The 23,695-nt window shown below is 36.2% G+C and overlaps 1 protein-coding gene across 1 annotated transcript in view; it reads left to right on the top strand.

The window, feature by feature from the left end:
* Positions 1 to 23,695, top strand: part of LOC140164306 (uncharacterized) — a 69,123-nt gene that overhangs the window by 24,279 nt on the left and 21,149 nt on the right. Inside the window, exons 10-17 of the mRNA XM_072187579.1 lie at positions 432 to 598; positions 8,638 to 8,738; positions 12,239 to 12,303; positions 16,191 to 16,257; positions 18,909 to 19,129; positions 20,546 to 20,608; positions 21,416 to 21,604; positions 22,471 to 22,581. Of these exons, the coding sequence (XP_072043680.1) occupies positions 432 to 598; positions 8,638 to 8,738; positions 12,239 to 12,303; positions 16,191 to 16,257; positions 18,909 to 19,129; positions 20,546 to 20,608; positions 21,416 to 21,604; positions 22,471 to 22,581 (984 nt within the window). The remainder of the gene's footprint in view (positions 1 to 431; positions 599 to 8,637; positions 8,739 to 12,238; positions 12,304 to 16,190; positions 16,258 to 18,908; positions 19,130 to 20,545; positions 20,609 to 21,415; positions 21,605 to 22,470; positions 22,582 to 23,695) is intronic.

Genomic DNA, 23,695 nt, shown 5'->3' with positions numbered 1-23,695 from the left:
TGTAACTTGAACACAAGTGTCCATGAGTAGGGAGGTATTATGTGAGCTATGTTGTAGGTCAGAGGTCACAGGCCAGAGGTTAATTGAGGTAATTTTCCTACATTGTTCTGAATGTTTTGTCCACAGAATGCAATGCATTTTGATGCAGCTTCAGTGGCTCGATATTTTAGTGTAGGTTTCACTGAGGTTCTCAGGGGTCAAAAGTCTAGGGGTCATTGTTTTGGGATCATCTAGGAGTTCATCTTGAGAACAGAAGATAAATCTAGTAAAAATTATATTATGATATTATGTTAATAAAACAGCTCCCTTGAAATTACATAAGACAGTGTATATCAGTTTTAAAATATTTAACGGAAGTTATGATGTACATGTATCAAAAAGGAAGAAAACTGGTATGCAAAATCTGGAAAATGATTTGTTGTTTTTATCAGTCAACAGTAATCCCTGCTGAAGTAAGAGCCAGAGGACCACATGCACTCAGTGCTTACAACAAGGCCATAAAGTTTGGCAAAAAAGTAGTCAATAGATCAAGGCTTATGTTTGTTGGGCAAGAAAGAGTCGGGAAAACTTCACTCATGAATAGATTACTTGGAAAAAGGTAAGTATTATTTTGTGGCCCATTCAGCGATTTGCTCATCCGGACAATGGTAAAAATCATCAAAATTAAGATTTTGGTACCTTGTTATATTATTGTCATAGATATGCTAACATAGCCTGCTAGTGGTTCACCCGAAAGACGTGTACTTGAGACAAAATAAGGCATTTACATGAATCTGTTAATTTATATACTGACAGTATATAAATTAGCTGCAAGTATTTGAATAGGGCTTCAACTTCGTAAATACTAGCACTGCTAGCTATTTTACTTCTTTTTTTGCCAAATTTTTCATTTCAAAAATACCAAATGACAATTTGAATGACGTATCCTTCACTTTTAAACACTTTATAAACAATTTATATTTTTTTACACTTTTTGCTGGGATCACTGAATGGGACTTTATAGAAGTATTTTGGAGGATAGAGAGATATCACATTTGTACACAGTAAACATTTTGGAGTGCTTAAAGGGCGTAGCAGTGATTTGCTAGACTAGGAACCCAAAAGTTCATAAAAATTATTTACAGATATTTACTTTTTTTGAAAGGATAGATTTGTTAATGAACCAAACAAATGGCAAAGGTGAACACAATGTTGAAGACATTCAAAATGAAGGTAATTAGGTAAAAGTTTATGAATTTAGAAAGCATGGCTAACATGTGGATATAACCCATGTCATAGTTATCAGGGCCGTTCCTAGGGATTTTGCCGCCCTAGGCAAAGCCTCTCCCTGCCGCCCCACCAAAGCATACCAAAAAAGTGTTAAGGGGGTTACCCCCTTGAAAACTCATCAGTTTTGATCTATTTTTATACTGCCCACAACCATTTTCATCAGTGATGTAGATTTCGTTTTGACATTTTTGTGGAGGGATGGGGTTGGAAAAAAATTCTTGAAGTATAGTGAATTCAGCACCTTTGGCGACATAATAAGTTTGTGGTACAAATGCACGCGAAAACATTTTGCCATTTTGAAGCTAAACTATTGAAATGTGGTGCAAAAATGGAATAAAGTAGCCTAAGCGCAAAAAAAATTGCACTTTTTGGAATAAATGGCCAAATATGAGGTCAGAAACCCACATACAGTCGTCAACATCAGGGGGAGGACAATCATCCCCCTCAACCCGCTGGCAAAATATTGGGGGGGGGGAATTTACCCCAGGATCTACGCCTATGGTTTTCCTTCTTTTCTGTATTTTTATCCCACTTTTTGTTCTTCTTCGACACTTGAGTGTTTTTTGTTTCTTTTCTCCTTCTATTGTTACTTCTGTTTTTTCACTGCCCATTTTCATCTTCCTTTTCTCCGCCTGTTTCTTCTTTCTTTTTCTTCTCCTCTTTTCTCCGCCCGTTTCTTCTTTCTTTTTCTTCGCCCGTGTATCCTTTTCCTTTTCCGCCCTGTTTTCTGTTTCTCTTTTCGCCCCTTTTTATTTTCCTCCCATTTTTTCTTTTTATCTGCCCTCATTTTTTCCTCCCCTTTTCTTTCTCCATGCCCTAGGCGACCGCCTTACCTGGCCTAATGGTCGGAACGGCCCTGATAGTTATGTATTAGACCATGAGACCCCCGGGATGAGACCTGACCAAAAAGTGAGGTTAGACTTTGTGTTACCTGGCAACAACTCTGCTAGAGGTCATTGAACTTTCTATAAGGTTACAAAACTTGATCCAATTGTTAACCAAATTATATCAATGTATTCTTCTAATCATAAGGATTCAGAAAGTGTATAGTTTGACTTATCTGGGTTGCACTGGTCTTGGGTTATTACCAAAATGGTCAAAGGTCAACTTTTTGTGCCTATAGGGATAAAATGCGTGCAAATGCTCAGTTTTTGACAAAAGACTTGTCAAAATGTTCGGTTTGATATAACAGTTCTAGGATGTTTGTTACCTACATGTAGGTAACATAGCAAATAGCACAGCAAATAGGTCAGCATTTTGCACACACTCTGATCTATTTTACTGTTATAATGATTTCAAGCCTTGGGGGACGTACCTCCCTGGTCAGTATGACACTGCCCACCCTTGCCCCCACATAGCTGAAGGGGATCAGCACCTCAGGTGTAGAGTTTTGTATGGGGCCAGCAGGGTTATTAGTAGTAAAGAGGAGAGGGGGTGTTAACTCTTTCGTGTATATGGCAATGGCAAAAAAAAAGAGAGCTGCTCACATGTGGCAGGGGCATTATGGGTAGGGTGGTTCTTATTTTACAAAAGTCTGAAATACCATGCTCCTAACCCCTAGAATGGTTCAGTTGGATGAAAAACTTATCCTGTAAAATTTTTAGAAATATTGAACAATATTTACTGGTAGCTCAAGAGCCTCCAATATGGTCGCGACTATCCGGAACATTGGTCGTCGGACATTTTGGAGCATTTTTAGGGGGGTATATTTTCAAAATAGAGTGTCTCTTGATACTCAATCTTTGTAATTACATTAACATTAACTAGTTTAACATATAAATAACAAAAAGTGTTTTGTATTTACTTCCATTGTTGTTTTAAGCTCAACCAGATATGGCACTTTGTGCCGTGAACACTCCAGATACTGGTCGTCAGCCATTTTTGAGCAATTGTAAATGGTTCTAATTTCAAAATAGAATATCTCTTGATACTCAATATTTGTTATTGCATTAACAGTAACTAGTTTAACATATATATAACAAAAGATGTCTTGTATTCACTTCAATTGTTGTTTTAAACTCAACCAAATATGGTAGTTTGTGCCGTGAGTAGTTCTAAATACCGGTCGTCAGCCATTATGAGCATGCACTTAAAAGGGGGTCTATTTTCAAAATAGAGTGTCTTTTGATACTTAATCTTTGTAATTGCATTAACAGTAACTAGTTTAACATTTATATAACAAAAGATGTCTTGTATTCACTTCCATTGTTGTTTTATTCTCAATCAGATATGGTAGTTTGTGCATGTGCGGTGAGTGCCTAAATAGGGCCAGTCGTCAGCCATTTTGGAGCAATTATAAGGGGGTCTATTTTCAAAACAGAGTGTCTCTTGATACTCAATCTTTGTAGTTGCATTAACAGCAGCTAGTTTAAAGATATCTTGTATTCACTTCCATTGTTGTCTTCAACTCAACCAAATATGGTAGTACATGTATGTGCTGTGAGTACTCCTAAATACCGGTCGTCAGCAATTTTTGAGCAATTTTAGGGCCGTATATTTTCAAAATAAAGTGTCTCTTGATACTCAATCGTTGTATTTGCATTAACAGTAACTAGTTTAACACATATATAACTAAAGATGTCCTGTATTCACTTCCATTGTTGTTTTAATCTCAACCAGAGAAAGACATTCAGTAATTTTGTATATTTTCTGTGGCTATAGGCCTTTATTCACTGCACCGTTAAACGCCAGCCTGTGCTCTACGTAATGACCTCCAGTTGCTTTTTAAAAGGACCTGGTCTTATCAAGACAGCCATGCAATTGTCTAGAAGGCCCCATCCACCCATCTGCCAAGTTTTAACTTGAGGATCAATAGACCCTCTTAATTATATAATTGCTTGAAAATGGTTGACAACCGGTATTTATGAGTACTCATTGCGCACATTACCATATCTGGTTGAGTTTAAAACAACAATAGCAGTGAATACAAGACACCTTGTGTTATATATAAGTTAAACAAGTTACTGTTAATGCAATTACAAAGATTGTATGTCAAGAGATTCTCTATTGTGAAATTAGACCACCTTACAATTGCTCGAAAATGGCTGACGATGGCCGGTATTTTGAGTACTCACGGCACGAAGTGCCATGTCTAATCTGGTTGAGTTTAAAACATCAATGGAAGTAAATACAAGACACCTTTTGTTATGTATATGTTAAACTAGAACTACTGTTAATGTAATTGCAAAGATATGTGTATCAAGAGACACTCTATTTTGAAAATAGACCCCTTTGCTCGAAAATGGCTGACGACCGATATTTAGGAGTACTTCAGCACGAACTAGTGAAACTACCATATTTGGTTGAGTTCAAAACAACAATGGAAGTGAATACAAAACATCTTTTGTTATATATCTGTTAAACTAGTTACTGTTAATGCAATTACAAAGATTGGACATCGGGAGGTACTCTATTTTGAAATTAGACCCCCTTACATATGCTCAAAAATTGCTGACGACCAGTATTTAGGAGTATTCACGGCACAAAGTGCCATATCTGGTTGAGCTTAAAACAACAATGGAAGTAAATACAAGACACCTTTTGTTATATATATGTTAAACTAGTTACTGTTAATGTAATTACAAAGATTGAGTATCAAGAAACACTCTATTTTGAAAATATACCCCCCCTAAAAATGCTCCAAAATGTCCGACGACCAATGTTCCGGATAGTCACGACCATATTGGAGGCTCTTGAGCTACCAGTAAATATTGTTCAATATTTCTAAACATTTTACAGGATAAGTTTTTCATCCAACTGAACCATTCTAGGGGTTAGGAGCATGGTATTTCAGACTTTTGTAAAATAAGAACCACCCTAATTATGGGGTACAACACTGGAAGGTGGTTTGGCAAAGGGCAGAGTGTATATTATGAACAGGCTTTAAATCTCAATTATACAATAAATATGGGGAAGTTATCAGGTAATACAACTGTCTTCAGCTATATGATAAACATATCACATTATATAGGTACATGTCTCGCTCTCTAGATATTTTTGTTTGGCTGGTGAATTGGGCTATTCCATTTAAAATCCACACTACCCCTGTGGAAGATTTAGCTACTGTCTGTTCAATTAGCTTAGATTCTTGCATTTTTAAGATATTTGAAAAAATAAAAAATAGTGGTCAAAGTCATCAAAGAAAAGTGTTAGCACTGCCTTAGACCCAACGTGATTTATACTTTTCAAATTCCAAAGTTCAATTTGAAACCCCATTTCTTTTCAATTTTGCTCTTTTCCCGCGATATCTGTATAAAAAGCCGAATAACGTCGGGTACCATAAACTTTTTTGAATCAATCCATTTAGTGAAATGGGGACGATCATCAGAATAATTAGATGCGCTGATGAAACAGTATTTATTTGACCATCCACATCACGAAGTATTATCCAGCAAAATAGCTATGCCAGTCATGTGTGTTGAAACCCCTGTTGAAACATTACCTTAAATTATAAAAATGTGAAGATGAAGGTTTTCAGAATAGGCCCAGCTTATATAAATACATTTCTTGCGTATTTATTTATTTATTTATTTATTTATTTATTTATTTATTTATTACTTTATTTCTTTATTTCTTTAGTTATTTACTACTTTATTTATTTATTTGTTTATTTTAAAAGGTCAATACGGCTTGTAAAGTCACTGTATCTGAAAGTATCAAGCAAATGCTGTTATTCTTGGGAAGGAATGATATGGTATTAAGGATACGATACATGATTTACCGACAAGTGACTCATTTCGGAATGCGATCATGAAGTTTGAAGAAAAAAAAGTTTCCACATGCTTCGTTGGGACTCGAACCAGCGATTCTAAACTTCCTTCGATTACGCGTCTAGCGCTTTACCGCTCGGCCACCGTGGCAGTTGAGCGGATGAGTGTAATGATAAAAGATAAATCTCATAATGCCATCTTTAGCCTTTTGTTTACTAAAAAAGACGCTTTTTTTGTAAAGATAGATTAGCCATTTTATGCATAAATAGCACGAACGTTTGGGAAAGGTTTCAAACAAATAATAAAGACACTGATGTGATGATGAAATTATGTAAGTCGGGAATTATTTATGCGTCGCAATGTTTTGTTTTGGTTTCAGGAATTTGACCTTAAAATTTACGACTTCGTGACATTATCATTCAAAATCAACAAAAGATATTTCAACACTATATGTCCCCATTCTTTCTCTAGACTGTTTTGTACATGTATGTGAAATAGCTTCAACAATGGTTCGCTGCATAATGGTAAAAATAGCCTTGACCTAAAAAAGGGCGAGAGGTACCATATTTACGGATTCAGGCTAAATTTAAAATTGATATAGAACGCTTGTTTTTTGATCAATTACAAAAATTAATTTTTGTCGTATAAAGAAATTGTATCTGGCGTGAATTTTACTACAGTTTTTATTCCTAGGGCTCTTTGACTTCTTCAAATAATTTTTTTAATGATAGAGTGAATCCCCTGGCCCTCTATAATTACGCACAAAAGATCGAGTCCCCTTAAACAAAATTCAATTTACATTTTATCGATAAAACCAGTTCAAACAAGAACAAAATCCATACATTTAATGTCATTGTTTAGGAAAAAAATAATGCTCGGAATAATGTTATACATAATCGCGCATACCTCGCAGAACTTCACCTAATTTGGTGTAACAAACACCGGTGTATGTCGACCATCATCACTTATTGTTATAGACCCTATCCAATAACCGGAACGGTATAACAATTGAAAATGGCAGGACAGATTGGTGGACAGATTCGATAGGGTCTATGCCCTAAGTTGAGAATGGACCGTCCCACTCGATTTGTGAAAAGGTCACGAACCCTTTTGGTGGACCCAAGTAACTGCCTAAAATGAGGCAAAATTGAAAAGATATGGGATTTTAAATTGAACTTTGGAATTTGAAAAATATAAATCATGTTGGATCTAAGGCTGTGCTAACACTTTTCTTTGATGACTTTGACCACAATTTTTTATTTTTTCAAATATCTTAAAAAAGAATCTAAGCTAATTGAACAGAGAGTGAAGTCTTCTACAGAGGGAGTATAAGTTTTGAATAGAATAGACAATTGGGTAACTTCCATTTGAAATACTCACTCCAGTTGTAGAAGATATAAGTAAAGCTTTAATACAGGGGGAGTATGGGTTTCAAAATGATTAACCCTGACCAATTACATTTGAAAAACATACTCCACATTTGGAAGATATTTCCAAAATCTTCCACAGGGGTAGTGTGAATTTTAACTGGAATAGCCCAATTTGATAAGTTAAAACAAATATAGAATGTTTTATTTGTACAATGGAAATGAAAAGAATGTTTTCATTTGGTGAAATATGAATGCCTTGATGAATGGAACAGTCAATATTTCATGAAAATATTCTTACCATTGTACTATTTACAATCGTAAATTTCCAATTTGGTCAGTTCTTCTTCTTTCTTTCTTCTGTCAAACTTATAACAAGCCACCGTAGCCATATGCTTTAGGCCAATGTGACCATATTTGGTCACAAGGACCATTGGGTGGGGGCACAAATGTTACATGACCAACTCGGGGTCAAAGGTCATTATGGCCAAAATGTGATTTTCACTAAAAATGCTTCTTCTTCCACAAATTACATAACACAATGTCGACACTTGCATACCTGCATCGCCTTCAGCCAGTGTCTAAAAGTTGTACAAAGAATTGGGGTCAAAGGTCATTAAGGGGGTAAAATCTTACAATTATCTCAACATCCGTAAGGGGTATGGGGCTCAAACTTGGTGACAACAAACAACAAATCTCATGACCAGGGGAACATTTTACAGGGGTCAGGTCAAAGGTCATGCAGAGGTCAAATTTTAGAAATGCATTTTCTGTACATCTGTATGGGTTACGGGACTCAAACTCTGTGACAACAAACTTAATGACCAGGTGAATATTTTGGAACACTTTGCAGGGGTCAGGTCAAAGCTGGGGTCAAATCTTATAAATTCCTTTTCTGGACATCTGTAAGGGGTATGGGGCTCAAACTCAGTGACAACAAATCTCATGACCAGGGGAACATTTTGCAGGGGTCAGGTTAAAGGTCATACAGGGGTCAATGTAGAAATGCATTTTTTGGACATCTGTAAGGGGTACGAAGCTCAAACTCGGTGACCAGAGGGAATATGTTGGAACACTTTGCAGGGGTCAGGTCAGAGGTTATCTGGGGTCAAATCTTATACCGTAATTTCATTTTCTGTAAGGGGTATGGGGCTCAATTTCGGTGACAACAAACATCGGGAATCATTAAGGTCAAAGGTCAGGTCAAAAGGTCATTAAAGGGTTACATACCTTGCGATTGTCTGCGCTCTGTGAACGCAAATTATCTCTAGTTGTGTAATATTGTTTTTCAGATTTAATCAGAATGAAGAAGTAACAGAAGGCATAGACCCATCCTCCAGATGTACTATTGATGTATGTCACATGACAGATTGGAATGAGGTCCCAAATAGAGGTATAGTAATAGTACAGTTGATAACCTGAAGCATTGTGCCCTTGTGGATAGAAGCATATGTTTCCACGCATAAAGGTCTAAGGTTAATGACTTGGGGCCATTTTGGATCCCGGTGACTGCTAGAGGTCACAAAAGGTCATACAGGGGTAAACAGAAATTGAAAATGCTACAATCTTGTTGAAAGATATACTTTTAAAATTGAAAAAGTAGGTGACACTTAATTGTGTTCAGCAGATCTCCTATCTATCTATCTATCTAGGCTATGTCAATCCACTGTTGGATGTAGCCCTCCTCATGATCACTCCATACCTTTCTATCTAATGCTACTCTCGCCCATGTTGTACCAATATATGATGTTATATCATCTCTCCACCTCCTTTTCTGTCTACCTCTTCTTCTTTTTCCCATTCTTGGTTGCCATTCTAACAATCTCTTTGTCCATCTGTTATCATTTCTTCTGGCAACATGTCCAGCCCATCTCCATTTTGATTGTTTGATTTTTCTCAAAATGTCTGCAACCCCGGACAGCTGTCTGATGGTCGAGCACCTTACTCTGTCTCGCAGTGAGATGTTTAACATTTGCCGTTCCATTGCTCTTTGAGCGGATTGTAGTTTAGTTTCTAAGTATTTAGTTAATGACCATGTTTCAGAGCCATACGTCATTGTTGGAAGGACACATTGATTATATACTTTCCTTCTGAGTGACATGGGTATATTTTTGTTGCATAAGATTTCTTTATGTCTTCCAAAGCAACTCCATCCAGCTTTTATCCTTCGCAATATTTCTTCCTTCGAACAATCCTGTAACCTCAGTGTTTGGCCCAGATATTTATACTCCTCAACTCTTTCAATTTCCTGATCTTCAATAACGATCTTTTTATCTGTTGCCATATTTGTCATATATTTTGTTTTTCCTTTGTACATTTTCAATCCCGCCTTCTTGCTTTCTTTGTTCAAGTCATTAAGTTGTATTTCCATATCCTCCACTGTTGAGGTAGTAAGGGCAACGTCATCTGCAAATCGGAGGTCTGTTAATTTTTCTCCATCAACATTGATTCCTCTTTCATCCAAAGGTAGTTTTTGAAGATAGCCTCCATAGCTGCAGTGAATATCTTTGGTGACAACGTATCTCCTTGTCTAACTCCTCTGGATATCTTAACAATTTTAGAAACGTCAGTATCCAGATGGATTTGAGATGTTGCATCTGTGTATATATCCTCCAGAATACAAACATACCCTTCATTTATTCCTATTTCTCTCAGTGCTTGGAACAGATCCTGATGTTCTACGGAATCAAATGCTTTCTCGTAATCAATGAATCCAATACATAAGTCAAGTTGGTATTCGTTTGACTTTTCTATGAGTTGGTTTATTGCAAGTAGGTGGTCCATGGTTGAGAAACCTTCTCGAAAACCTGCCTGCTCTTGTGGTTGATGTTCATCCAGTTCTTTCTTTAGTCTATTTTGAAGAATTTTTGTGAAAATTTTGTACAGATGTGAGAGAAGACTAATGGGTCTGTAATTCTTGATGTCTGCTTTGTCTCCCTTCTTGTGAAGAAGAATGATTTTTTCTTCCTTCCAAGATTGTGGGATGCATTTTTTGATGATGATTTGGTTAAACAGTTTTGCTAGATGGGTTATTACTTCACTTCCTCCCTCCACGAGAATATCCTTTGTTATCTCATCTAGTCCTGGTGCCTTGTTTTTCTTCATCTCCTTGATTGCTGTTTCTACTTCACGAAATGTGATGTCTGGTAATTCTGAGTTTTCTGGGGATGTTTTTTTGGCTTCTTGGCTCTTGGCCTCCGTGTGTGAATTGTATAGTTCTTGATAGAAGTCTGAACATATTTTGAGGATTTCCTCCCTATTTGAAGTTGGTGAACCATCTTTTTTGCGCAGTTTTTGGATTCTGACCTTCTTACGACTTTTTTTATTTATTTCGTTGGGACCTTTTCCCATTTCCAGTATGTTTTGAATTAGTTTCTCCTTCCTCTTTCTATTTCTCTGTCTTCGTTTCTTTCTGGTTGTTTTAACAAGTTCAGCATATTCTGCTTTCTCTCTTGCTGACTTGTTATCTTTTTCCCTGAGTTGCTTTCTTTTTGAGTTCAATTAGTCGATTTCAATATCCTCCTCTGTCTTCTGTTTGGAGCTTTTACTTGGAGGTGCTACAGATGCTGCCTTTTCTAGGATGATGTATGTTATCAGGCTGCATCTGTCATCTATGTTGAGATGTTCATCTTCCAAGATATGAAATCTATTTTGCAATTGGATTTGAAATTCTAATTCCTTTCTCTTAGTTTAAGCAAGTTAACTTTCTTCTTTTTCTGGCTCTTGATGAATTTAAGTCTGGCTAACTTTCTGCTGATGTGAATGCAGGCTCTCACAATTCTGTGGTCACTGGCGATATCTACTCTTGTGATGGCTTCATAGTTTTTCACAATACCTCTCTGACTACTGAGTATAAAGTCAATTTGATTTTTGGTATGGCCATTTGGGCTTTCCCAAGTCCAATATCTATTCACATTTTTCTTGAAGCAGGTATTTGTGATCACAAGACTGTGTTGGGCAGCAAATTCTATCATGGTCTCACCCCTATTATTTCTTTCTCCAACTCCAAATTTTCCCAAGATATTTTCTTCACCTTCTTGTTGTTTACCAACTTTAGCATTAAAGTCTCCCATAACTATGGTATAATTTGATTTGTGCTCTTCCAGTGCTTTTGTGATATCTTCATAGAACTGCTCCACTTACTCATCATCATGGTCACTTGTTGGTGCATATACCTGGATGATGCACATCTCTTCCTTTCCAGCTAGCTGAAGTCTTAGTAAGATGACCCGATTTGAGTAACTCTTCACCTCTATAATGTTGTCTTTGATTTTTGAATGTATCAGGAAACCAACTCCTCTTGCCTTTTTGTCATCTTCTGTTGCTCCTCTGTTGTACAACCAAGCTCCCCCTTCAATCTCTTCCAAACCTTCCCATTCTCTCCTTGTTTCTGCTAAACCAATGATGTCCCACTTGAATTCCTCTAACTCTTCCAACAAATGTTGTAAGGAATCTTCTGTTCTGATTGTTCTTGTGTTGTATGTGCAAACAAATAACTCTTGTCCAGCCTTCACCATCAAACTGGGGATCTATATCCTGTACCCCAGAAAGATATTACAGTCGGTAATCACCCCTGGGATCAGGCGCTATACCCTATACTAAGGACAAAAACCCACTGTCCTAGCCAAAATCTGATGTTAACCATCCTACCAAGCCAACTAGTTTGACTCGCCTATATTTGCTAACTGGATTGCGAAATGAAAAAATTATAGCAAGAAAAGATTTAGAAAGAGTGAAAGGTGAAAGGTAGAGATGAGTAGGTTGGGAGCACCCCCCCATAGATAAATCCATGAGGGAAAAATCCAGCTTTTGCACCTACTGTGTCTATTTATAACTGATGAAAGATAGCCAATACTGTAAATATACATTATTTTTTTAAATTATATTTCACAGATCCTATTGAGATTTATATTAATGCTCAAGCTGATTGCTTAAAGGATGAATTGAAAAATCTACAGGTATGTTTCCGCACGGTTGTTTGATGGCATGTAGACAGTTGTCAAAACAATGATGGTGCTATTTATCTTAAATCCTGTTTGCATCTTTATAAGGGTAGACACTCGTATTATGGTATTAGAACAGAAAAAAATAACAAATGGCAAGGAAACCTAAAGAATTACGCAAACTATTTGGCTAATATTTAAAATATATGTAGATAGCACCCTCAATTTGCACACAAATGTACAATTTATAGAATAACAATTACCACAATCAGCAGAAAAACATGAATAATTTGATATAGAAACAAAAATCTAAAATAGCTACTAGTATTTGCGATATTTGTTGGCATTGTACAGGCCTAGAATTGAACATTATATATAATATTTTGTTAGAAATTTAATCAATCACATCAAACAACCATATAAGTTGGATTTACTATGTATGTGGTGTGATCAAGCATAATATGACTTATATCAGTAAAAATTGATTTTAAGAAACATAATTAATAAGACTTTTCTTTGCTATGATTTAAGTTTTAAATGAATAGACACACTGCCAAAACGTGGGTTAAAATTTTAACCTTTGTGGGTTAATATTTTTAACCCACACCAGGTGAAATACACATTTATGGGCTAAAACAGAGAAGATGTAATGTGAATCCATGGCTGTTGGTTAAACTTTAACAAGTTGTTGATTAAAATTCTTTGGTGGTTAAATCGGTTTTTAATAAGACACATGGTTAAATTGTTTAACCACGTATTGGTTAATCTTATTTTGTGGGTTAAACTTGTGGGTTAAAGTTTTTAGTGTTGCTTAAACATTAACAAGGGACTGTTTAAAACACGTAATCATTTGTTGGTTAATTTTGATCGTCATAACATGGGCGGGTTAAAATTTTAATATCAACAATTTTTTTTTTTAACATATGTGTCTGGACATCACGAATCAGCCGTAAAGTCGGCCCCCGGTCAATTTTGTTTTATTTCGTGTTTAGAAAATATACATCATGAGCTTTAAAATGGTATATCATTTGACTTCAAACGATATCCAGAAGCGGGGTTATGGTTTGTTGAACTCTGTTCCTTCAACAAAATTTTTAGTTTTTATCGGTTCTACATGTGTCTGTTTTTCCACATTTCTGGTAATAAATAGCAAACAGTCATAATTGGCGGTCATTTCAAATCATCCCCAAGTCAACAAGGTTCAGGAATGTCCTCTCATTGTTATTGTTGATTATACATACCTAGACAAATAACAATGCTTTGTTATCTACCACTTGAACAGGATTTGGCCAAAGTAAACAAAGACAAGAACTATTCTACAGAAATAGGTAGAAGCTTATTATCCTCTTCAGCAATAGTATTATTGATTGATTTAAACAGTGTTTGATGAGATACTTGTCACACTGAATTGAGACAGCTATGAATACGACCTTCACGCATATTTTACACTGCAACTCAGAATACAATTTGCCGAGTTTACGGCTCATTCGTATACGTAGTGTCCACTCACATATACTCATGATCAACACATATACGAAGTGAGACATGTCCTGGAAGAGTGGGACTGGAATCTCAAATTGAAGTGTTCAAAGGTACATGTGGCACTTTGAATCTAAAATATTGTAAATTAATGTGTAATCATGTGTAGTAGAATAATAAAGCTATTGTGACTCTCGAACGAGATCTGATAATTTTAAAATCGGGCCCTATATTCAGAACCTCATTTATATTATAGTATATTGTACATAACAGTTTGCTGCATTATAATAGTGCATACTAAGTCGTAATGCGTTACGTGCAGTGTTCAAATATGCCTCAAAAGTTACAGGCCAGCCGGGCTTGACCTTAAAAAGTTACCGCCAGCCGGGCGGCAACTAGATGCCAGTCAGAAAAGTTACCGGCCAGGCCAAAAAGTTACAGGCCAATGGCCGGCTGACCGGCCCTATTTCGAGCGCTGGCTACGTGTATGCCATTTGGCCTATCAATCATTCATAGACTGTGTTACTGTTACTGTGTGCATGAAGACTGAATTGATTACACATTAATTTACAATATTTTAGAAAGTGCCACATACCTTTGAACACTTCAATTTGAGATTCTAATCCCAACTCTTCCACTCTTCCACTCGTCTCACTTCGTCATTCGCCAAGATGCCAAATTTGCCTATGAAAGCAACAGCCTCGTTTTCATGCGGCACCATGTGACCAATATCCGCCCAACTTGTTTAAAGTTTATCCAACAAGTATCTTTTTTTTTGCCACCACATAAAATGTTATCGATTTTGTTGGCGAGAAATCCCCTTTTAGTCCAATGCTGGTTAAAAACTGTCAAATGTTGGTTAAAAATCAGTGAATCTAATAAACGTGTAAAATTAAATAATACAGTATTTGAACTTTTTAACCAATGCAGTATTTAAAAAAAAGTAACTGACCAACGCTTTATTTTAAACAACACAGTGCAACTTTTAATCATCAAAATTTTAATATATTTTTAATACCCGTTTGCATAATTGATTTGACATAGCTTTTTTTGCAAGATTAAGAGTGTATCTTTGCTGTTTTTGCTATGAATCATTGTGATGTCATAGCCAGCCTAGCCAAAGCATAAAAATGAGTGAAAAAATAGAAGAGCAAAGAAAAACAAATATAAACTTAGACAGTGTTCGAAATAGCGCTGGACATTGGCATGTAACTTTTTGGGCAGGCTGGTAACTGACTAGCAGTCTAGTTGCAGGCATGGCTGGCTGGCAACTTTGACTCCTAATAGTTTGAGGCAATACACACTAGTGCCGACTAGAGTAAGTGACAATGTCCTTTGCAAAAGGTCAAATACAAACGTATTATGAATCATGATGGATGTTGAAATATATTATTGAATAGCATTGTGTTTCAAACGAGGGATTGCATTTTGGCCTTTGCACCTAGGTTGGAGGAAAAATAGTGTGTTGCCAGTTCTATTCATTAAATTAATATTTTCATAAAATAATACCAAAAAACACAACTGTCCAATCCGCTCCCAATTCAAAATGTGGTACTTTGGTTTTTTACAAAATGCAGTTGCCTAATTGAGTAATTTTGTACTTGATTTGGGATTTTTAGCATTTAGGAATTTTTTTAATTTGAATTTATTTATTTATAACATTTTTATTTATTTATAACATTTGGCACAAGGCCAGGCACATCCAATATTGAAAACACAATAAATTGAAGACATTTTTGAGCATAATCCATTCATAGTTGTGTGCCTTTGAATTGGAGCTGTCAAAATACAATACAGATGTAGGCAAGGTATGTGTTTGTGAATTTGTGACTTGCAATGGTGATGTTTGTCCCAAAATGTTTGGGCTGGTAACTTTTCACCCTGGCTGGAAACTTTTCAGTTGCAGGCCCGGCTGGCCAAAAAAGAAAGAGTTTAATATTGTGGGAGAGCGTGGCGCAATGGTTAGGGTACTTGCCTTTAGTGCATGAGGTCCTGGGTTCGATTCCCGGCGGTGGCGATTTGCGGGGATATTGACTTGGAAAAAAAAAAAGTCTGAAATTAATTAGCAACATCTGTAGATTAAATTCAGACTTCCGCTCTCCCCATGGTTCATTTAGAATTGGGTAAATGAATCATGAAAGTACTCCGTCCTTCAGAGGGGACGTTAAGCCGTCGGTCCCGTGTGCAGAGAGCCATACCTGTACATGTATCTCGCAGCCAGTTTCGAAAAGAGTAGGGTGTTAACCCCTGACTGTTCCCAACCCGTCCCGGCGTTCAAATGGACCCCAATGGAAATAAGCTTCATTAGAGGCTTTCTTGGGTTATCCAGTGTTGTCACAACCCGATCAAATCAAATAAACAAAATCAAATCAAATATCAATGTCAACTAATTTGGGGAAAATCAATATTTTTTCACATGACAGGAGCCAGAAGAAATGTTAGCTACCACTATTGAAAGCCAACAACTATCACCAAGTGAAGAGCAGACTGGTATGTTGATTTATACCAAGCTAATGTATTAAACTGGTTTGATAATTTTATGCAATTCTAACTAAGCTATAGTAAGTGTGAACTCAGGTGTGTAAGAAAGAAATGCATGTGATGAGCAAATTTAATTAATCAACTATTTCAAATTTGGGTTTGTTTTGCCTGTAGGAAAATCGCTGGGCTTGATTGGTGATTCCTTTTCCCAAGATATGCTTTATTTTGTTCAGATGTCCTGAATGAAATTGCACTCCATGTAGTTATTTTCAATTTAGTTCAGCAATACAGTTTAACCTATTCAATTTAATTAGTAAGTTTTTAGCGGGTTCGCTGTCGGATAAGTTTGGAACTGTCAAGCTTTCATCAGGAGTAGCCCTGACTTCTTCAGGACTATGCATTCTTTTAAACATGAAATTTTAAAGACTAAAAACCAAACTGTTACAACAAATAAAATTGAAAACAAACAAATACAGAAATACTGAAGAATCATCAAACAACAATTTCGAACTACTCACTGACCAATAACTCTTCTCATTATTTGCTATTTAGCCCTTAAAATGGGCTTTTATACAATATTATGTTTAAGTTATAATAATTTTTATTTTTATTTGAATTACTTGCAAAATAATAGAGCAGAATTACAAAATAAAACAAGGTACAATTGTGTATACTCGGCTACTAAATGCAATTCTGGATGAATAAATGGGCTATGCAACTTACAAGCTCAAACACAAATATATACTTTATTTTATTTTATTTAAACTTTCTTTAGGCAGGGTAGCCCCTTCAATGATAAAGCACTGATTTTCAAGGAGGCCCTGCAAGAACATATCATGATTAAAATGTAACATAATTAATACAATACAGCAAAATGTGAGTATAATGATAATATAAATTAAAACTAATTTACATAACATCACCATGTACAGTGATAACAACATTTTACAATAATATTATTTCAAGGCAGGTTTTGCAAATGCAGCATTTGTAAGTTGGAAAATACTCATGTGTTATCAAAGTTATTACAAATACTAACAGGAAGATTATTCCAGAGTTTCCATTTGGAAAATGCGCTTACCAGCATTATTATTCCAGATGGTTCATATAATAAATTAAAAGTTTGACTTCTGGTACCTTTTGCATGAACAGAGTGCATGAAGGTAAACTGAGATGAAAGATAAGATGGAGCAGTACCTTTAAGACATTTAAAGATTAGAGTTAAAGCCATAATGTACAATCTTATAATATGAAATTGGATAATTTTTTTCAAACCTGATTTTTATTGCATATTTGTAATGTTTACACATGTCCCAACTTGCACCTAAATGGAATCAGCTAAATTTGTTGTCTTTGTAGGTCAACAGAGCAAAATTCGACATATTATCATAATTTGAAAATTATGGCCAAAATAACCAGTGGGTTTCTTTCACTTTACCTTCTTATTTCAACCTAAAATGGACAGTAACCCTTCTCGTCCATTATTACTAATATTATTTCAACATTTTTAATAAAGAATAACAAAATCAAAATTTGACGGAAATCGTACATTAAGGCTTTAACATGTGATTATTCCATCTGTCATTTAGTTTAACCCATTTCAAAGTATTCATCATCTCATTAATTGGACATCTTGGGTCAGCAGACAGGATTATACATGTTTATCTAGTCTGTTGTGAAGAACTAGAAGTGCACTTGAGAGCTCATTTGAACAATTAGACCAGACTGGACTACAGTAGTGAAAGTTATTATGTACATTATTATGTACATAATAATGGAGTTTGGCAAGTTTGTAATGCTAAAAACTTTTATGGTCAACATTATTTTGGTTACCAACACCATTTGCTGCCACCTGAGAAGGAACATCTGAATCCATTGAAGAACATACCCACAAATTCGTAAGGAATGAGATAGCCTTCTTTTTATCCTTGTTGTTTCAGGCATGGTCACATAGTTATGCATTCTCCGTCCATCAATCCTGGCATTCTAGTCCCATAACAGTTTCTATAACTCAGCAGCTGTAAATGGGAAAAAAAGCTGTTCTTTCTCAAGGATATCTTGTACTAACATTCTCTCTTTTTTATATACGAATGGCAGCGATTTGCCGAACTTGGAGATTCAAGAATCATGGTACAAACTGGTAGATACAAAATATTTATATGGGGCGTAGCATGGCCTCCACACTAGCTTGGCAGGAAAGGAACCCAAATTTTAAGGCGTGCTGTAAAGTGTCAAAACGGTGCACCAAATGGCTTCATTTAGAGCTTCATGTTCAAAAATTCTCCCTCTTCTGTGGGTGACACATCCCCCTTCAGACACACCCTTCATTGCGGAAGCGTGACACAGATGCATCAAAGTCACCTTCAACAAATCTGGCCCCTCCACTGTTAAAATATTCCAGCATTACTGATATTTACCTGTATGTTTGCTTCTTTTGGGGAATACTCTTTACATTAATGGCTAATTCAGTTTGCCCTATTAGCTAAAGATTATCAGGAACAAATGGACTTTCATTATTTTGTTTTACTTGCTTGTTTGGATCCTTATGGGTACTAAGGAGTAACTAACCAGAATCAAAGTGGATAATGTGAGCAACTGAGCAAATGGCCACAACTTCAAGTTGCTAGTAATTTTAAATGTTCTTATTGGGTCTATTTCAGCAAGAGAAATACTAGAGCAAGTAAGCTTGGCAATGGAGCAGAGCCCCATAGAAGAGATGCATGTAGATGAAGAAGATGAAGAATTGGCCACTTCAATAGAATCTGCAATTCCAGAGCAAGTTATCTCAGCAATGGAGAGGGAAAGCAATGAAGTGAATGAAGATGTAGAACTAAGTTTGTGGGATTTTGCTGGCCAAGATCTTTACTACATAACACATCAGGTAAGTAAAATAGTGTGTCCATATCATTAAAATTGTGAAATGAGTGAAGTTACAAAAAAAAAAAAAAAAATACACAAGCAAGGTTACATGCTCAGTTTTGAAATATGTGACAAATGTAGCAGATGGCATGAAATGGAGACGCATGCTCCCATGTCCTTGGGGATTATCATTGATATTTGACCCAGTTGGGCTGTGTACAATTTCTATTTTTGCAGGCCAGAATGCGATGATCACTATATGCTGCTTCGGGAGCAGGTTGGCTCATTGTCAAAAAATAAATAGCCCCCCCCCCAAAAAAAAAAAAAAAAATCAGGCGAAGTTTCAGGATTTAGAAAGTACAGATCTCACTTTTTCTTTTTCTTCCTACAAATTTAGTTGTTGAACAAATTTGTCAAACTTGTTGCTGAGCTTGGATTATTGCATTGAAAATAGAGGGTTTAATTGTGTAGCAGTTGGTTCATTATTTGAAACAGAATCTCGATGTCAGTAGTTTCAAGTTTGTCAATGAATAAATCCACCAGCAAACCCATTTAAACCCTTAATACTTACAGTCTGTCCACTTAGAAGTACAAACCAAATCTGTGGCATCGGGGGTCGATGCTTTGCGTCACACGCGAGCGCGACGCGACACGTAAAGAGCGTGGTGTACAAATCGCGCAGCAGTTGGCGCGCCAAAGAAGCATTGTGCTGAAATAATTATTCTCATACCTCCAGTTTCCGAGGTCTATTTACTTTGTACTTCTATGTGGACAGACTATATATGAATTTGCGCCATAAAAACTATCAACCAGTTTGTCAACAAAGTAAGCTTTTTTTTGCATTAGTGACTGGTCTTTACACTATATTGTTAGCCTTTAACAAACCCAAGACAAGCTGTTTCACCATATGTACATGTATGTGACTTCCTCCATATTCCCCTTTTTATGCCGCCACTTTGGATGCATGATGAATGCAGTCATCGTACCCAGGCATTGTGGCAGGAGCAAAATTAAGGGTTGCTCAAGAGGATGTCCTCAATTTTTTTTCAAAATTAAGATCTTATATGATTGTAATGCATGCTGGCCACAGTGTTGGTGCATCATGAAATGCCCATGCCCTTCTTAGGTTTACAATCCAGTCTGCTAACTGGGATTGTTTGAGCTTTTAACTTTTGTTTGTCCCCTTTCTATTTTCTCCCTTCTTCCCCCACAATCTTTTTCACCCATATTTGCCAAATCTAGTGCTGGTCTCAACTTATTTGATTGATATATAAACTTATTACATGTTAAGTAATATAGCAAATACCATACATCAAATAAAGAGGCTAATTATTACGTACTTTAAAATGATGACTTAACTTGGATGTGTGGTAGGAATAATGCTATTCTGTTCGGGAAAAAAAAATAATCTGTACTTTATTTCATGCTGTTTTTGCAGGTTTTCCTATCTAAAAGAGCCCTGTTTGTTGTTGTCTTCAAACTTTCTGAAGATGAAGAAGAGGTATAAATCTAAATATTGTATGTACTTATGTTACTTGTACTGTTTGAGTCACTGATAATTTATCACCAGAGCATCTTAAATTATCTAGTTATGTAAACAGTATCTAGTTCACTCATTAGTAACTTGCTACACACCCACATGATATTGAGAAGGCATCCCCTGTTGGGTACTAGACAGCTAGTTTAGGTTTGGTTAGCTTGATGGTTGACTTTTTGAAGCTGGAAATGAATGGTGCCCAGGGGGCTCACTTCAATATGAAATGGGTACAGGTGTAGGGCTAACACTTTTACAACAAGGGGCATTTGGTGAGAGCAATATATATATATATGGGGTTATTGGGTGAGAGCATGATTTGAGGCATTCAGTGTCGCAGATCGAGAGAGCAAAATGTAAAAATATATGGGGTCTTTGGGTGAGAGTTGCACTGTCTGGACCTAAACTTGGGGGGGGGCATTGTGTAAGAATGGGACAGTTTGGTGAGAGCCAAAACAGTCCCACATAAGCCTCAAACATTGAATTGGGCTTCAAAATAAGTAACAAAATCAGTGATAAATGAAAGGTGCTGTTCAAATTGAAAAATAAGGACCTTTGAGTGACAGATCAAATGGAAAAATAAGGGGAGCTGCATTGAAAGTTCAAAATAAAATGCCAGTTATCGGCTATGCGCCATTTGGGTAGCTTTAGCATATGTATTAGATTTAATGCATGCGACACTCCATTTGTTGTCCATTTTACAAATTTGGTTCTGCCAGCCTGTAAAATGTGGTCTGTATCAATCGGCTAATATATGTATTTCCTTATTTGAAGGAATCCAAATCTGCTCTGTACAAATTAGACTTTTGGATGAAGTCTATATATGCCTTGTTGGTTGAGGATGAAGAGTCAGACAAAAGTAAAACTGAGCATTATTGGCAAACCCAGCTGTCACCGCCAATATTCTTAGTTGGTACACATCGAAATAACCTACAGGGAACTTCAAAATTGAAAAAACAAAAGGTATGTCATCCTGATCATATGAAGTGAATGGCATGAAAGCATTCAATGTAGTGTAGTCATTTTTCAGGAATCAATTTTGATTGAAAATAGGTGAGAGAGTGTTGGGTAGGGGTGGGTGTGTGTATGCCTTCAACCAAGGACATTGACCAGAATGTAATTCACATCACAATGGACACTCAGCAATTGTCAATGTCCTTGGTTCCTTTTCTCCACCAGCATATTGCAAACTACATAAAATACAAATAAAACCATATATTGTTTGCTGGTGCAGGAGATTACAGGGTCAGGTTTTGGTTGGATTGTAAAACTTCAACTGGGTCCATAGCGTTTCCTCAGCATTTCAGGTGTACAAGGTCCTTCTATAGGAATGTGTGTGTCATGATTGGTGCTATTATGTTACAAATGTTATGTTACAAATTCCAAATATTTGTGGGGTTAGTAGGTTAGACAAGAACACTTCAGGAAACTAGAGATTGGTTAACACAGAGTTTATATTGATTTCATCTCCCTGGACTCTTGACAAATTGTACAGGAATAGTTTAAAAGTGGGAGGATAAATCTGTTACATTCTCTTGATATTAATTTTTATATGAAAAGATGACGAAAAGAAAGAAAGTGCTACCGGTAGTGCTAAATGTGACACTCCATTCAATTGCACATAGCTGCAAGTTAGTATCCGTATGGACAGATTTATTCCTCATTGACTCAAATTTAAATTGTATGCTAGCAGATACTAGCTATACATCATAACATGTACTCTTTGCAAAAATGCAAAAAATATGATTTATTTATGATGTACTTCATTTTCTGGTTTGACAAATCGCATGAAACTTGGATCACTATGAAAATGTTTTGATTCATTGCAGGAAGAGGAAATATTCAATGCTATAGACAAGAACCTGAAAGATAAACGGTACAGAAGCCATATAGTACCACAGCAATTTGCTGTTGAAAATTCCCTTGATGATGATAAAGAGGTAGGTCCAGTGACGTAGATTTCATTTTGACATGGAGGGATGGGTTGGAAAAGGATGCTGGTTGCTCAGCAACACTGTTGGTTTTCTTACACCTTTGTTACATAACCACTAACCTATCATAAGACATATTTTGTTTTGGCTATAGCCCCTCTTCAGAAGTATTTAATTATTGTACTTGCTGTAGCATTCATTTTTGTGTCAGGTTATAAGGTCATCTGTAGGTTACATACTTGAGGTCAATTCTGGGCACCATATTGAAAACAAGGTGCTTTTTATATGGCTGGAGACTTTTGATATTTAGTCTATTTTACCTGTTCTTGAACCTGAATTGGATATTACATAAAGGATGTACATGCATTTAGCTTGGGATATAAATGGTGAGTACAATTTATCCACAGCAGCTAGTTTGGTTCCACTCCCTCCACACAGTTTACCAATGATAACTAACAAGTTCTTTTTGATTGGCTAACACTTTCCCATAACGTCGTCCAGCACAACTTCAAACAATGCTTTTGATTAATTAGTTAAATCGGCTGCTTGAACAATTTTAACAGATGTAAGCTTACCTTTATAACTTCATGGCTACATGTATCATCTAAATTTGCCCAGAACCATTTCTCATAAATACTGCTCACACAGCTGATTCGGCCGGGAGTTCAACCCAGACTCAAGTTCCCGGATGCATCTTTCTGGTTCTGTTTCTATAGACTTTACATACATTTAGTCACCCTCTTAGCCAATCAGAAACAGCAATTATATGTTGTCATTGGCAGACTGTTTCTGTGGAGGAGCAGAACCAAACTGGCTGCACAGGAGACTAAGTACAATTGAGATAGTAAACTTAGAACTGATTTGACACACAATGATAAAACAATGAATAAAAAACTGATTCAAATGGAAGCTTAAGAAAAAATGAGTGATTTGGCAGGATGGTGGGAAGAAATGTTACTATTTTTCATTACTGCTGTAGTTTGGACATACAAACTTTGTACATATGGCTTAAAGGAAGGTAAAAGGTTACCCCATATATTTGGAAAATGGAATTCTTAAAAACTTGTATAGGTGCCCCTAACATAAATGATGTCCCTTTCAAGTTGATTTACTTGATGAGCTT

Source organism: Amphiura filiformis, chromosome 11 (genome assembly GCF_039555335.1).
Source record: "Amphiura filiformis chromosome 11, Afil_fr2py, whole genome shotgun sequence".
Lineage (NCBI taxonomy): Eukaryota > Metazoa > Echinodermata > Ophiuroidea > Amphilepidida > Amphiuridae > Amphiura > Amphiura filiformis.
The sequence above is the reverse complement of the archived record's forward strand: the minus strand, read 5'-3'. Positions and strand labels throughout refer to the sequence as shown.